The following is a 15462-nucleotide window of genomic DNA, read 5'->3' on the forward strand; positions in this document are numbered from 1 at the left end:
AGTATGGTTCAATCTGAATTCATAATTCATAGTTCTTTTTTTCTGGATGTTGAGAACATTTTCTATCATGAGTTCTTTGAAACTGTTTTGGATCATTGCACTGCTGAGAAAAACCACGTCTACCCCACTGTTCATCACACAGTGTTGCTGTTACTGTGTACAATGCTCTCCTGGTTCTGCTCCTCTCAGTCAGCATCAGTTCATGTAAGTCCTTCCAGGTTTCTCTGGACTCCTCCTGCTCATCATTTCTTTTCTTTTCTTTTTTCTTTTTTTTTTGGTAGGGCAATGGGGGTTAAGTGATTTGCCCAGGGTCACACAGATAGTAAGTGTCAAGTGTCTGAGGCTGGATTTGAACTCAGGTCCTCCTGAATCCAAGGTCAGTGCTTTATCTATTGTGCCACCTAGCTGCCCCTATAACTGCTCATCATTTCTTACAGCCCAATAGTATTCCATTACATTCATATAACACAACTTATTTAGCCATTCCCCTATTGATGGGCATTCCTTCAATTTCCAATTCTTTGCCACCACAAAGAGAGCTGCTATAAATATTTTTGTACATCTGGGTCCTTTTCCCTTTTCTTTGGTCTCTTTGGGATACATACCTAGCAGTGGTACCACTGGGTCAAAGGGTATGAACAGTCCCATAGCCCTTTGCCTACCCTTCATTCTTGAAAAGGACCATGACATTGGGGTGATGTCATGACTTGCATTGAATTGGATTTAAGTGAGGGAGGGCTGTGCAAAGTCACTAGCCTCACTTTCTCCTCCAGAGCCGTCTGGTTCCAGTGGCAAGATACACATCAGGATGACTAGAGATGACCCCAAATGTTTAAGGCAATTAGGGTTAAGTGGGTCCTCATTGAGTAGTTACTATCTTCATTAGATGTTTCATATTTGTTGGGCTAGCAAAATGATAGGGCAGGTGGACACTGCAGAGGATAGAGTACCAAGCTTCAAGTCAGGAAGACCCATCTTCCTGAGTTCAAAGTTGGCTTCAGACATTTACCAGTTGTGTGACCTTGGGTGAGGGGAAACTAGGTCCAGTAAACCAAAACTTTAATGTGAATCTGTGCCATGAACAATTTAGAGACTGTTTAGCATAATCCCAGAACTAGAAATGGAGAAATGGCCATTCTGTTGCCTTTGTAGCTGTAGTTATTTAAAAGCTATGATGTATGACACAATAAAGTAATGTCTAGGTGTGCATTGTTATTGTTCAGGTTTTCAGTCATGTCTGACTCTTACTGACCCCATTTGGGGTTTTCTTGATAAAGATACTAGAGAGGTGTAACGATTGGAATAACGCCACCTGCTGGATACTAACTGTAGAAGAGTTCTGCCCATGAAGCGAAGGTCTTTGAGGGCAAGACCAGGAGTCTTTTCTTTGGTATCAGGAAGTGACACGGGCTAGTGGGAGGAGGAAAGAAGAGACTGGCGCTCGGTCTCACGTCTCTTTCCTCTGGACTCTGGTGGAGAAGGGAGCTAAAAATGTGCTCTCCCTTTAATAGATAGAAATCTAGGCCTTTCTCTCTCTCTTTACCAAATTCTTATTCTCCTTAATAAATGCTTAAAAGTCTAACTCTTGCTAAAGCTTATAATTTATTGGCGACCACTCATTAGATATTTTAGACAGTTTAGCTAGAATTTTAGCCCTTAACAGAGGTTTGCCATTTTCTTCTCCAGCTCATTTTACAGATGAGGAAACTGAGACAAGTGACTTGCCCAGAGTTACACAGCTAGTAAATATCTGATCTGGATTTGAACTCAGGTCAGGAAGACTCCAGGACAGGCATTATATCTACTGTGCCACCTAATTGCCCCAATGTCTAGGCAGTGACCAGGATTTTACCAGCTTCCATTTCCTGACTGAATGCTAAATTTTTTTTAGGGCTCAGAGCAATGGATAGAAGTTGAAAAGAGACAAAGTCAAGCTTAATGTAAGGAAGAAAGAACTTCCTGACCATTGGAACTTTTCAAGGGAAGAATCAGCTGCAGTAGAAGATATTGGGTTTCTATCTCATAGGAGGTCTTTAGGTAGAGGGTGAATGAGCACTTGTTGAATTCATTATAGTGGAGATTTCCCTTCCACATGGACAGAACTGAATGAATGGCTACTGAAGTCCCTTTTATCTCTGGGACATGTCCCCTTTTCTTCTCTAATGGTGCCAGCACCTTGTAGCTGGCCCTCTACACCTCACACTTGGGCCATTGCCAAAACCTACTGGTAGATCTTCCTGCCTCAAGTCTCTCACTTCTATCATCTAACCTCCATTTAGCCACCAAAGTGATTTTCTGAAAGCAGAGGTCCAACTGTGTCACCTCTCCTCCCCGCTCAGTAAACTTCATTGGTTCCCTATTAACTTTGTCGTTCAAAGACCTTCAGAACCTAGTTCCTTTCCCATTCCCTATCTTTCTAATGTTTTTATGCCTTACTCTTTGATTCTCTTTCTAGCCTCCTTGCTGTTCCACAAATAGGGCATTCTGTCACTTGGGTATGGGTATTTTCTCTAGATATCGCCCATGCCTAGAATACTCTCTGTCTTCATCTCTGCCTTGGAAGAAAATACCATCTTCTACAGGAAACCTTCCCTATCTCCTCTTAATTCTAATGCTTTCCCTCTTTTAATTATTTCCTATTTGTTTTGTAGATAGCTTTTCTGTCCATATTTGTTTGCTCATTGTCTCCCTCATTATGCTGTGAGCTCATTGAGGGCAGGGATTGTCTTTTGCTTTTCTTTATATTCCCTACATGCCTTGCATACAGTAGACATTTCATAAATGTTTATTGGCTGACCTTTAAAATCAAAAATTTTGTAATCTTGTGATTCTATGACCTATTCAATAAAAAGATTGAATATGTGGTGTGGATTTAAACTTTTTTTTCAAATAAGCCAGAAAGTTTATATTTCATAGCCTCTTTAAATTTATCTTCAGCTCTCGCATACACTTGTCAATTAGCATCATTAAAAAAAAAGTTTCAACTTACAAATAAGCTTATAATTCTTGGGATCATTTGTAGTTGATTACTTACAATGTAGAAACCATGTTTATAAATTTTCAATTTCCAGAAAAAATCCTGGTTTAAAGCACATTCTGACCACCCTTATTCATAATGATCACAGTAGATTTCTTTCAGATGATGATTATGTAATCATTGTATAATTCTCTCTGGAGAATTTCTCAACTTTCTACTTAATCTTTTAGCAATTTCAGTCATTTTTCCAACCTCAAAAAAAACATTTTCTTAGCATCACTTTTTTATTCAATTTAATTTTTTTCATCACTGTTCTTCTGGATTGCTTTTTAATTGAAATTAATTTGACCTTTCTAAATATTTTAGACATACTTTTATCTAGCTAGCTAAATTCATATTGTGTTTATTATGTGTAATGTAATAACTGTTCTTTTTTGGTCTATTCATTAACTTGCATTTTATATATTCCAGTTTAGGTAAAGCAGGCATTATCTAATTCTTTAAAGACAATTTTGAATAACCCTATTAAATTTATAGAATGCTACTCCCCCCTTAAGTTATAAAAACTTTTAGTTTATTGTCTTCTATAACAATCTTATATTATCAAGGTGATACTTAAAAGTGACAATTTTTTCTTGGATTTCTTGTTTTCCTTTATTTGGGGTTAGCCATTTGCTTCTTAGTTTAAGACATATTTATGTTTATTGCTCCAGTCTCCCCCCCAGGCATTCTCTTAGCTAGGAGGATATTCTTTTTTTTTATCAACTTTATTAGACTAAGAAGGTTGGGGTTTTTACCCTCTTGGAAAGACCCACACAAATTGTTTTTAGGATGTTTCTTCTAAGGTAGACAAAAATACTGCTTTCTGTCAACTATCATCAGGTTAGCCAAAATCACCTAATATAAATAGCAACTCCTTTACTCCTACTTTCTCTGGAAACTAGCAGCATTGTTTTAAGAGTTGACTAATGACTTGGTCATTAGTTATTGGAAGAGAAGTACTTTCTCGAGAATCATTGTACTAAATAGATGATACAATGGCAAGATTTTTAAAAAAATTCCTGTAAGCTATAAACTGACCTATTGAAATGTATGAAATGTATTCTTGAACATCTAGACAGAGCCTTTTTAGAATTCCATTTGGGAATGAAATTCTGAGATCACCTGCTCTGAAACTCTGCCATATTATACAGAAATGCCACAACCTTTAAGTAATAAAGTAAGAATAGCTATTTATATTGAGCTAATTTTCTAACAGAAGTATCCTGGCTTAATGAAAGACTGACTCTGAGAGTTGGACTCAGTTAGGAAGATCTGGGTTCAAATCTTGCTTTTGATACATCACTGTTTGCCAGGCAGAGAGCTCTCTAAGACTATAAATTGGAGATCAGGTGCTAATCTATATTGGGAGAGAGAATTTCCTTACTGGGATTTCCCTTCACCAATGAAATTAAAAGTCCAGGCTAAAGAAAGCATTAAAATATAGGAGTTCACAGTATATCATTGCTAGCCTTCAAGAAATTCATAGCATCATAAATTTAGAACTAGAAGAGACCTTCAAGGCAGGATGGAATCCAACCCCTTCCAATTACAGACGAGGAAAGAGAGGCACAGAAAGATTAAGAGATTTGTCCAGTGTCAGAGAGCTGTTAAGAGTCTAAGGTAGGATTTGAACCACAGTCTTCCTCACTCCAAATTTAGTGACTTATTCACTCCACCACGCTATTGAGCTGTGTTTAATTTTCTACAGACGCTTTGTATTTTCCCCTGGAGTTGACTGGCAATTACTTCAGTAACCCATGCTGTCCCAGTTTAAGAATCCTATCTCTTTCCCATATTTTTTCATGATAGAGCCCACATGATCATTCTGGAGAGCAATCATACTTTATCTATGTCCAGATCTTAAGATTGCTACCAGTCTTTGCCAGTTTCTGAGTACTAAAATGAAAGAGCCCAAAGATATCCATACCTTCGAACCCTAAATATTTGTTGGTGTGAAGAATATGACAGAGAGCAAGAAGCAAACTCTTCCTAACTAAATTTTAAGTCCCCTTCATATTATTAGCACCAGGTGAATTCCTCATACCCAGGAGCGCTTCTCCACTAGCTTCTTTTTTTCCTACCCAAAACTTTCATTCTGCCAGCAGCTATTTCCCAAAGTTACTCCATTCAGCCTGGCAGTTCCACATCTGGTGGGAAAGGCGGGGACAAATTTACTGTGACTCACAGTGTTGCTATTCTGCCCTTTGTTTCTAAGATGCTTTGACTGCAGCTCTCTTCCCTCTGCTTTTAATTCTGGGGAGAGGAAAACTAATGAATCAAGAATAAACATCCGTTCCATAACTTTTCTTTTAAAGTGAATTCTGGTTCTTCACATAGTTCTGGGGTTACCTACGAAAGAGATGGGAGTGGGGGTGTACATGAGGGAGGGGGGAGAAGGAGGACCAATCATTACTAAAACTTCTCTTTCCCCATAGTTTGCAACCTGGAAGTCCCATATGGGTTGGGAGACTGTGTCAGTCTTTCTCTCGACGTACTCCGTGTTGTGCTTGTCCGGGTTATTTCCTTCTTTTCCTTTCCTTTTTTCCCCTTTTAGTCTTCTCTTTCGGAGCTGCCGAAATGTATAGCCAGTTGTTCCTTTATAGGTGGAGGACTTGATGTGAGCTCCCCATGCAAATACAGAGGTTTGGTTGCTTTCCATGGTTAAGTACAGTATGCAAAATGAGGAACTAGGGAAGAATGCCCGGGAGGGGGAGACGGGGAAAGGAGCTCTCTCACCTTTCTCCGCAAATCCATGGTTAACTTCCACGGAAAGGAGGGTGCGCATCCCAAGGACCCTCCCCTCCAAATGCCACCTCGGTGCACCCACCTAAGCAAGGAGTCCCCAGGCAGCCGGGGAGGCTAGAGAAGTTCATTCAAGTGGGCCCCGACCTCTCTCCCCCCATACCCCCTCGCCATTGGTTTTTCCCTGCTGCGGAGGCTGGGCCAGGGGCTGGGGTGTGTGGAGAGTCGGCGCCGGCTGTGCGGAGGAAGTCACTCTGACTCAGGCGGGACTCGGGCTGAGTTTGACCGGGAGGTGCTGGGTGAAGTCTATGAGGCGGTGAGTATCGAGAAAGGAGCCGGTGCGCCGAGAGTAGGGCAAGACCTGCAAGAGGAGGCGGCCCCTTCATCCTCTCCACCCTGGAGCAGGCTGGAAGGTGGGGGTGGCTCTCTGGCTTCGCCCTGATCAGCCCCTTTTTGCAGCTTTGTTCTCCAGCCTCGCTCTGGAGGGGCCGGGACCTAAGGGGGAACGGGGTGGGGGGAGGGGTAGGAGGGAGCGGGAAGGGAGACAGCTGCACCAGACCTTAGCCCCCTTCCCCCCACTCTCTCCATCCCCTTTCCACAAACCCGGCAAAGCCGAGGGAGCGCGAGAGATCAAAAGCCTCTTGTAATCTGAAACTTCCCTCATTCGCGACTAGGGACCCAGAGGAGCCAGGGACCGGCGTGGAGATTCCCCCCCTCCCCCCGCCCCCCGAAGTCAGGCAGGTTGCTGGCTAGGGGAAAAACAGAACTAAGGGGAGGCAGAGAAGTTTGGAAGAGGGGCCGGGGGACTTCTAATGAAGTAAGACCCAAGGGGACGAGTCTGGTCCAAAGTGGAGGAAGAAGGCAGACTATATAATCTGGGAATCTGAGCCCCAAGTTCCGCGGGCTAGGTAACCAGTTGGGAGAGGGGGCGGAAGGAAGAGTGAAGAGGTGTGCGTTCTGGCTGGGGGCAGTGATCACACCCTGTCTCCAGGTCTGGATTGCTGGAGGGTGGCTTCCAGGGGTGAGTAAGCGCTGACTAGTGTATCACCTCCGGCGTTCGGAGTGTTAGTCCCTGCACTGTGCCGCCTCATCCTTTTCTTCTCCTTGTCCCAGGTCAAGCTGTGGATACTGGCTGGAAGCAGCAGCCACAATAAAGCCAAGGAAGTGCCACCCGCGGCGGCGGGAAGAGGAGGAATAAGGAAAGTGCTGGGAAGGAGTGACGGCCGACGGCCGGGCCCGCCGGCCGCACAGTGCGCCCGCTCTCTGGAGGCAGGGGGCTGGGGTGGGCGGGGTGGGGCTGTAACGATTTTGTGGGCGTCTAGGCAGCAGCGTGACTCCCGCCTCTCCCCGGGAGCTATTGCAGTCACCGAAGGAAAGTTGTCTCGACTTCCCGGAAGCCCCTTCCTCCCGCGAGCCCCAACCCCTGGCGCCCCGCTTAGCTAGTGGGGAGCGCCCCCAGCCCATCCCGGGATAGACAGCTAAGCGCGATGCCTCGGGGGTGCGCCCGGGGCTCCGCTGCCGGGGACCGGAGACTGCGGCTGGCCCGGCTGCTGCTCGTTTTCCTGGGCTGGGTCTCCTCGTCCACCGGCACTTCTTCGTCGTCCCCGTCGTCTTCCTCCACCTCCTCATCTTCTCTATCTTCCTCTGTGTCGGCTCAGCCCCCGCCGCCGCCGCCTGGCCACTGCCCCGCGCTTTGTGAGTGCTCGGAGGCTGCCCGGACAGTCAAGTGTGTCAACAGGAACCTGACCAAGGTGCCGGAAGACCTGCCCCGCTACGTGCGCAACCTCTTCTTCACAGGCAACCCGCTGACAGTACTGCCCGCCGGTGCCTTCGCCTCACTGCCGCCCCTGGCCGAGCTGGCCGCCCTCAACCTCAGCGGCAGCCGCCTGCAAAAAGTGAGCGCTGGCGCCTTCGAGCACCTGCCCAGCCTACGCCAGCTGGACCTCAGCCACAACCCGCTGGAAGTCCTCAGCCCCTTCGCCTTTTCTGGAGGCGGTGGCGGCGGCGGCAGCAATGCCAGTGGCTTGGGTCGGAGTCCCCTCACAGAGCTGTTCTTGAACGACATCCTGCCACCCGAGGACAAGGATAACCAAAACCAAACACGGAGCTTCGTGGGCATGGTGGCCGCTGCGCTGCAAAGTGGAGGCGCTCTGGGCAACCTGCTCCGCCTGGAGCTGTCCGGCAACAAGTTCTTTTACCTGCCCCGGGACATGTTCTCGGGCCTGCCCAAGCTCAAGCACCTGGATCTCCACAATAACTCTCTGGTGGGTCTGGGTAGCCTGGCCTTAGGCAACCTAACGCAACTGGAGTCTCTCCACCTCGGGAACAACGCATTCAAGGCCTTGTATAATTCTTCCTTGGTCCAGCTGCAGGCTCTGCCCAGCCTGCGGGTCAACCTAGACAGCAACCCCTGGCTCTGTGACTGTAACATAGCTGATATGGTGACCTGGCTCAAGGAAACTAACATGGTAGAGGGCAAAACCACCCTCTCCTGCTTCTTACCAGAGAAAATGAGAAACCGCCCCTTGGTGAAGCTCAACAGCTCTGACCTGGACTGTGGCCCGCTCCCTCTGGACCCTTTGCAGACTTCTTATGTCTTTCTAGGCATAGTTTTAGCCCTCATTGGAGCAATTTTCTTACTGGTTTTGTATTTGAACCGCAAAGGCATTAAAAAATGGCTATATAACATCAGAGATGCCTGCAGGGATCACATGGAAGGTTATCACTACAGATATGAAATCAATGCGGACCCCAGGTTAACAAACCTCAGCTCCAATTCAGATGTTTAAGAAACATAAAGAAAGCAGAGTATTGACAACAGCTATGCATGAGATGTAGACTTAAGCTTTAAAACACCCTAGGCTTGCTCACCCTCCACCCTTCACTCTAGACACCACAGACTGATGAAAAGCCACGCAGGGGCTATGCCTCCATGTTATATGGAAAGCTCTCTGGTGTTTTCTGTTAACCTAAGACACTGGACAATTACACAGTGTTTGGCTGTCCCCCTCCTCCCACCCACTCTCTACCTGTTCTTGGACTTTGTTGGAACTTGTTTGGGGGCATTTTTCAAGTTTCATCCTGACTGAGGACTTCTTGCAGTCTGGTTTTCTCATAGTACAGTACAAGGTGTAGCAATTGTATATACCATTCAACAAAAGCTGCCTCAACTTTTTTGAGAACATATTTTGTTTCTCAATGCTGGTTTTATTCTTGTGTATCTAAATGGCAGAGAAAACAATTTCATTCCACAAACTGCCTGCAGAGTCTAGAAAGTTTTTCCCCCTTCAGTAGTGTACAGAGGAGCAAACAATTAGAGATTATGCATGCCTACAGTAACTGTTCTGCATATTACAAAAGATAACTCCCAACCTCAGACAGAAAAAAATGAAGTTTCTCTCAAAAAAAAAGTTTCTTTTGACTGCAGTTTACATGAAGCTACATCAAGTTTTTTTTTAATGTAAACTGCATCTAGATTCAACAGAATGAATTGTTAAGAAATAATTCAATAAAGGTTCTTAAAAGAACTACAGCAGTGTCAAAATGATATGTACTGTTATTAGACTTTTTAAGGGAAAATAGCTTGACTAGTTTTAGTTTAGACTAATAAATTAGTCATTTATTCATGTTGTCATCTTTATTGCATAGCTTGAACAATTATTGTATACACTGAAGTTAGAGATTCATTTTGAAATATTGGGTCTGACTAGATTTAAGGGATTCTAGATGTATTGACTGAATATTTATATGAAACTGCCTTCTTTTGGTCTAAAAGTTGGTGTACACTAACCCAGAACTAGATTTGCAAGAGTGACACAAAGTAGGGCTGGATAATAATTTCTGAACAGTAAGTAAATTGAATTTGCTGCTCTCCAAATGTTAATGAAGTTGTTTTTAGAGACGAACTATAAATAAAGTTCTGCAGGTAAAATCACTCCTTGGGGGTCTCAGAGCAGAATGTGAAATGTTTCAGAAAGACTAAAACAATTAAAATGTGTAAATCTACAGCTTTAAAATACATCTTAACATTATGAAATGGAGTACTTTAAAAATAGATATATTTTTTTACATTTTCCAAGATCACAAAATAAAATAGGTATTCCTCTCTTATTGTTTTTGTTTTTTTGGAATAGAAATTTTAATTTAAACTGGAGCATGTATAAAGTAAAATGTTGTGGGAGGCTCAGGTACATTTAGAAGACCTGTGACCTGTCTCACTTTTGTATTAGTATCTCTAGTGTCTATCAGATGCCTTGCACATGGTAGGCACTTAATACATCCTTGTTGATTAATTGTTTGAAGGGAACTTGGAGGCCATTTAGTCCAGTTGCCTCATTTTACAAATTAGGAAACTGAGGTCCAAGGTTAAGTGATCCTCAGGTAAGTCTATGTAGTGCTTGGATCCTTTGTTCTGCTTATTGACTTTAACCAAGCTAGCAATTTGAAAATGTGACCTTAAAATCCTTGTTGGAAGGAGTTGGGGTGTAAATCCTAAAAAACATTTGAAGGGACTACTTTGGGAAGAATAGGGGCACCTAGAATTTGATTTAGATGATGCAGATGACAAAAGCAGATCCTTTATCATTTGAAATCATAATGAACAGATGAGATTTTCCTATTAGTGTTGAATTTAACAATTCCCATTTTGAAAGAGTAAAAAAAAAATCTTCCTATTATAACTTAGTCTTTAAGATCATCATTGATTTTTATTCTATGCTAAACATTTTTGCTAGTTTGTTAAAAATACTTTAGTATGACTCCATTGTTTACAGTCTTTGGTTTGTTGTTTTCAAAAGACTAGGTCTAGGTTGGGTAGCTGTCATTGTTCTATATCTGTCAGGAAATTAAGCCCTAAAGGGAATCCTCTTAATTAATCTCTCATTTATTATATAAAGGTTTTCAAATTTAACTTACAAGATATCATGAAATTCAGTTAATTAAACTAGCTTGTATTAGTCTCAGGATTCTTTTTGTTGTTGTTGTTCCTGTGCTTTAAAGTCGTTATTTTCATCAATGCGATACATATGGAATAGCTATAGATTCTTGTGTTTTCATAAATGAGATGGAAGTCAAGAATTGGTGTTTTATGTAAACCTATGTTTCAGAACTCATCTGTTTATTTCTTAGAATTTAAATGAGTTGAAATTCTCAAAATGGGACCAAGTAGATTAGTTTCAGTTTATTGTTTATAATGGTATAGAGGCACAGTAAAACATTTCAAACTACCTCACATAGTTTAATAATGATACTTATTTCATGAAATATCAATTTATTCATTAATTTTGGACTATATCTCAGAACCATGATTAGTTTTGAAAAAGCAAAATTTGTTGTTTTATGCCCCCTCATTTTAAATGTACACTAGAGATCCTTGGCCAGTGAGCCCTTATTTGCTAAAAAGGAAAGAAATACTTGGCCTTCCTGAATTATTGACATCTCATTAATTACAACACTATAATTTTATAAAGTTATACTTAAATTATCTGTAAGAGACCTTAGGCAAATCACTAAGTTTACTGAGTTGTTCAGGAATGCAACAAATCAGTAATTGTATGGGAAACAAATGTGGCAGAACTGTCTGCTGTAGCATGTCAGAAAGAATGATTTAATCTGTGCCATATTGTTATGTGGAAATAATAGAAGTCCAGAAGTGGTATTAGTGGATAAAGGACCAATCTTAGTCAGGAAAGCCTGGATTCAAGTTCCATCTCCAATATATATTGGCTGTGTGGCTGAGGAAATCACTTAACCTTTCAATGCCCTGGGTAACTTGCTTAGACAAAGTTGCCTAACAGTTGCTGATCTATTTTTTTTGGGGGGGGGTTGTGGGGAGGGAGAGAGGGGAAAGAGTTTGCTCACTGCCAATTCTCTGCACAGATGAAAGCATAAGTGTGGATCAGTAGTTAACAAATGGACTAAGATTCCGGTTGCAAGGGATAGTATACCTGGCATTGTTTATCTGACTACCTGTATGAGAATCAGTTTTTACAAAGACCTCAGCCCTGTTAGAAGTTAACATTACTTGTTTCCTTTCCATGTGATCACTTCCTCCCCTGTATAGGTTTCCAGCTTTTCCCTCCTCATTTTCTTTCCTACTACATGCATGGCCTCTGATATTCTAAAATGTGACATTAAACAGTACTTATTAACTGAAAATTATTGGTATCATATTAAAAATATTATTAGTATCTGACCCCAAAGTTAATACTGTACAATGTACAACCTATAATAAATACAGTGCCCTGAGTTCTTTGAAAGATAGCAGCAATATAAATCCAATAAATGTGAATTAATTCAGGATAAAATGAAATTAAAATCTTAAGTATATTTGTAATGTGTATAGCTGCTATTTTCTAAGTTTAACATTTGATTGATATCAGTACATCTATAAACATTTGGAATAGTAGACATTTGTTTTTTGTAAACATTTATAGAACACTTCTAAGAATAACAGTTTTCAGAGGCAAAAGTGAAGAATTCGTTCTTTATAAAGTTCATTTATATGAAATTATTGAAATACATATGTAAGTATTTTGCAATTGCCTCAGTTTTAATGTCATTAAATACCCAATAAGTTTCCATTATAAATAACAGAAATTTTAGGATAACTTATTTTTCTCATTTCCTTTGACATTTCCACTTGGTACTTTGTTTTAATTTTTGCTACCAGAATGATAAATAAATAGATAAATAGAGCACTGAGTGAGGGCTTTCAAGTGGAAATTTAAACATTTTTGACCTGACTTTGTAAATGAAAATAAGTTAGCTACCAAAAAAAAGTTGTTGGTATAAATTATCAGAGTGGAGAACTATGACGTTACTTAAAATTCTTCATTGGCCCCAATTTGCAATTATTTGAACATTTAATTAGAAGAAGTAATAATTATTATCTTTCTTTTTTTGGTCAACATAGATTGAAAAGGAAGATTGGGGTATATCATATCTTTGGGTATTCTGGGTCCTTCTGTGAAGTGAGCCCTTTAGTCCAATGTTCCTATTATTTATACAATTCAACTTTTTCCTGTATACTGTAGCTGTTAACAGATAAAACTCTAGTCTTCCTTATTATTTAGTTTGTCATATTAATTCCTAACCTCTGATTTCATATTAAGAGACAGCATTTATATTTGTAGAAATAAAAAAGCCAGATGCTTTAGGATTTCCTCATGCCCCTAAAACTATTAAGCATCTTCCGGTCTTCAGAACAACACTATACAATGAAAAAAGAAGTAAATTAGGTAAGAATCGGATTACAGTTTCTTTAAGAGCATTATGAAAGGGAAGGAATTACATTTCTAAGTAATATAGGAAAAATACCTTGACAGCCTTCTTTTAAAACCTGTCAGCAACACTAGTCACAGTACACTTGATTGATACACTAGAAATAATTGGTTTAAGATAATATGCTCCCTGCTCTGTGCATGAGATCCTTTCACCTTTGTGTAGAGGACAAATAGCTCTTTTTGGCTATCGTGTACAGTTAATTTCCTATTCTTGTATTGCAGATTTTTGTTATAAAATAAATCAAACCAGCTCCAGTAGTGTTTTAATTAGAATGTTTTAATAGTTATATCCTTGGCATGGTCTAATCATGTGATATTTTCATTTATATTTTTCACACATTTATGGAGGCTTGATTTTCCAGTCCATCCTCTTATTCTATAAATGTGAAAACTGAGGCCCAAAGCAGACATTTTGCAATAGCCCAAATAACTCAGCTAGTCTGGATCTGTATGACTGAAATCATGGGATAATGGCTATAGGGCTGAAGTAGACCTTAGCAGGAACATCATCCAGTCCCCTTTTTTAAATAACTGAAGTCTTTTGATTCTTATTTCAGCTATTTTTACTGACTCTAATTATCTAAATTAGAGCCCCTGAGACTGTCTTATCTTATGGAGAAGGGGAATTTTTTAGTTATTCCATAATCAATACCGGGTTTAGGCATATTTATGTCTTTTTTAAAACCATAAATATTAAGATGATTATTTGCAGGCCACTGGTTGCACTTAAAATGTTTTGGGTTATTTTATTCACAGCATCAATACTTTCAAGAAGCTGCATTGAGTCAGTGGCATGTTAGTCAAATATTTGGTAATTTTATATTTTAGACTTTCTAGTGCATGTAATATGAAGTCCTTCCTGTAGAACAAACAAAAGTTATATCTTATGGAAAGGAATGAATTAAACTCTAGAAATCTATATTGACTGATGTAAGTCCATCTAGGAGACTAGATAGCTTAGATGATTAGAGAGTTAATGAGGTCATGTTCATTTCCCATTTCAATTAAATTCAAGAAGCACTTATTAAGTGCCTACTGTATACCAGGAATACAAAGACAAAAATGAAACGTCTGCCTTCTAGAGCTTACATTCCTCTGAGTTCATATGATTCAGTTAGCTTTGTATATCCCTATTTCACTCCTAACCCCAACCAACCACACATACATTGCTATATTAGTAAGAAAGTGATGTTGGATTAACATAAATACATGTTCACTACTAGGGCAACTCATGTGTGCCCTACAGTTATGGCTGTCCTTACTATGAAATGCAGCATATTAGGATCCCAGTTCCCCTCAGACATGTTATGCATGTTACAAATTCCAAAAGGCTTATGGTTTAGGCATATGCAGTTTCAAGTTATTTTATATCGAGTCTGAAGTTTCAGAAATGTCTATAATGGCTATATGTGTCACTTTGTCACATTCTTTCATTCTATTCCAGAGTAGTTTGCTTTATCTGTAGTGCTTTATTGTTTAAAACTGAAATTATAGTTTTTCTTTAAGGCTCATGATTGCAATGTTGTAAACTTATATTAAACTTTATAAAAGTACAGTTTATGTACTGATATTTTGATGACAATGGAATTTATTTATGATTCTTAATTTAACTTGAAAAAATGGCTAATGTAAAGAAAACATTTGGGTTTTTGGACAGTGCTTTAAAATACAACCAACTATAATAATTGCTGAATTGTTTTGTGAGTCTATGAAACCTTAGCATAATACTTCAAAGAGTGTTCAGGCAGTAGGTTATAGAAGCAATCATTTTTATGAAAGATCTAAAGATTTTCCTTTTCCTTACTCCTTCTACTTTCTTTTTTTTGATTGTCCCAGAAGAGAACTCTGGTAAATTTGGATTACATGCAGAAGCAGACTGAGAGAATAGGTATGTCTTCTATGTGGATCTACCTAGGTGGAGAAATCATGCAGGACATAGAAGGCACCAGTTACTTTGTAATTGATAACCTCACAAACTTCAAGAGGTATACCCACATCTTTCACACAGAGGGATTCTACCATATGTACCAACGGAAAAATTACTGTCCACATTGATACATGTTTAGGAATACTTAAGAACTGGAAAAAACTAGAAATCGTGAGGGGAGACTGACTTGACACCTTTTTATGTGTCTGAATCATGATTTACACATACCCAATCATTAGGAATTAGATTATGTAGACAGACCAAACAAAATATTTATTTCAACTCCAAAAATACTTTTCATTTGTCTTCATTTCCATTCTTAGGTGTCCATTTTTTTTTTTTAGTGAGGCAATTGGGGTTAAGTGACTTGCCCAGGGTCACACAGCTAGTAAGTGTTAAGTGTCTGAGGCCAGATTTGAACTCAGGTACTCCTGACTCCAGGGCCAGTGCTCTATCCACTGCGCCACCTAGCTGCCCCTAGGTGTCCATTT

The 15462-nt window shown here is 40.3% G+C and overlaps 1 protein-coding gene across 1 annotated transcript; it reads left to right on the forward strand.

Annotated features, from left to right (window-relative positions):
* Positions 1 to 7241: 7241 nt before the first annotated feature.
* On the forward strand, positions 7242 to 11586 carry TPBG (trophoblast glycoprotein). The gene has a single exon (XM_043963432.1). The coding sequence runs from the start codon at positions 7249 to 7251 to the stop codon at positions 8548 to 8550; it is 1302 nt and encodes a 433-aa protein (XP_043819367.1). The 5' UTR covers positions 7242 to 7248; the 3' UTR covers positions 8551 to 11586.
* Positions 11587 to 15462: the final 3876 nt, after the last annotated feature.

This window comes from Dromiciops gliroides, chromosome 4 (assembly GCF_019393635.1).
Source record: "Dromiciops gliroides isolate mDroGli1 chromosome 4, mDroGli1.pri, whole genome shotgun sequence".
Lineage (NCBI taxonomy): Eukaryota > Metazoa > Chordata > Mammalia > Microbiotheria > Microbiotheriidae > Dromiciops > Dromiciops gliroides.

Bases quoted from the DNA above. Each gene is read 5' to 3' on its own strand.
- TPBG (XM_043963432.1), top strand. From the start codon at position 7,249: ATGCCTCGGGGGTGCGCCCGGGGCTCCGCTGCCGGGGACCGGAGACTG.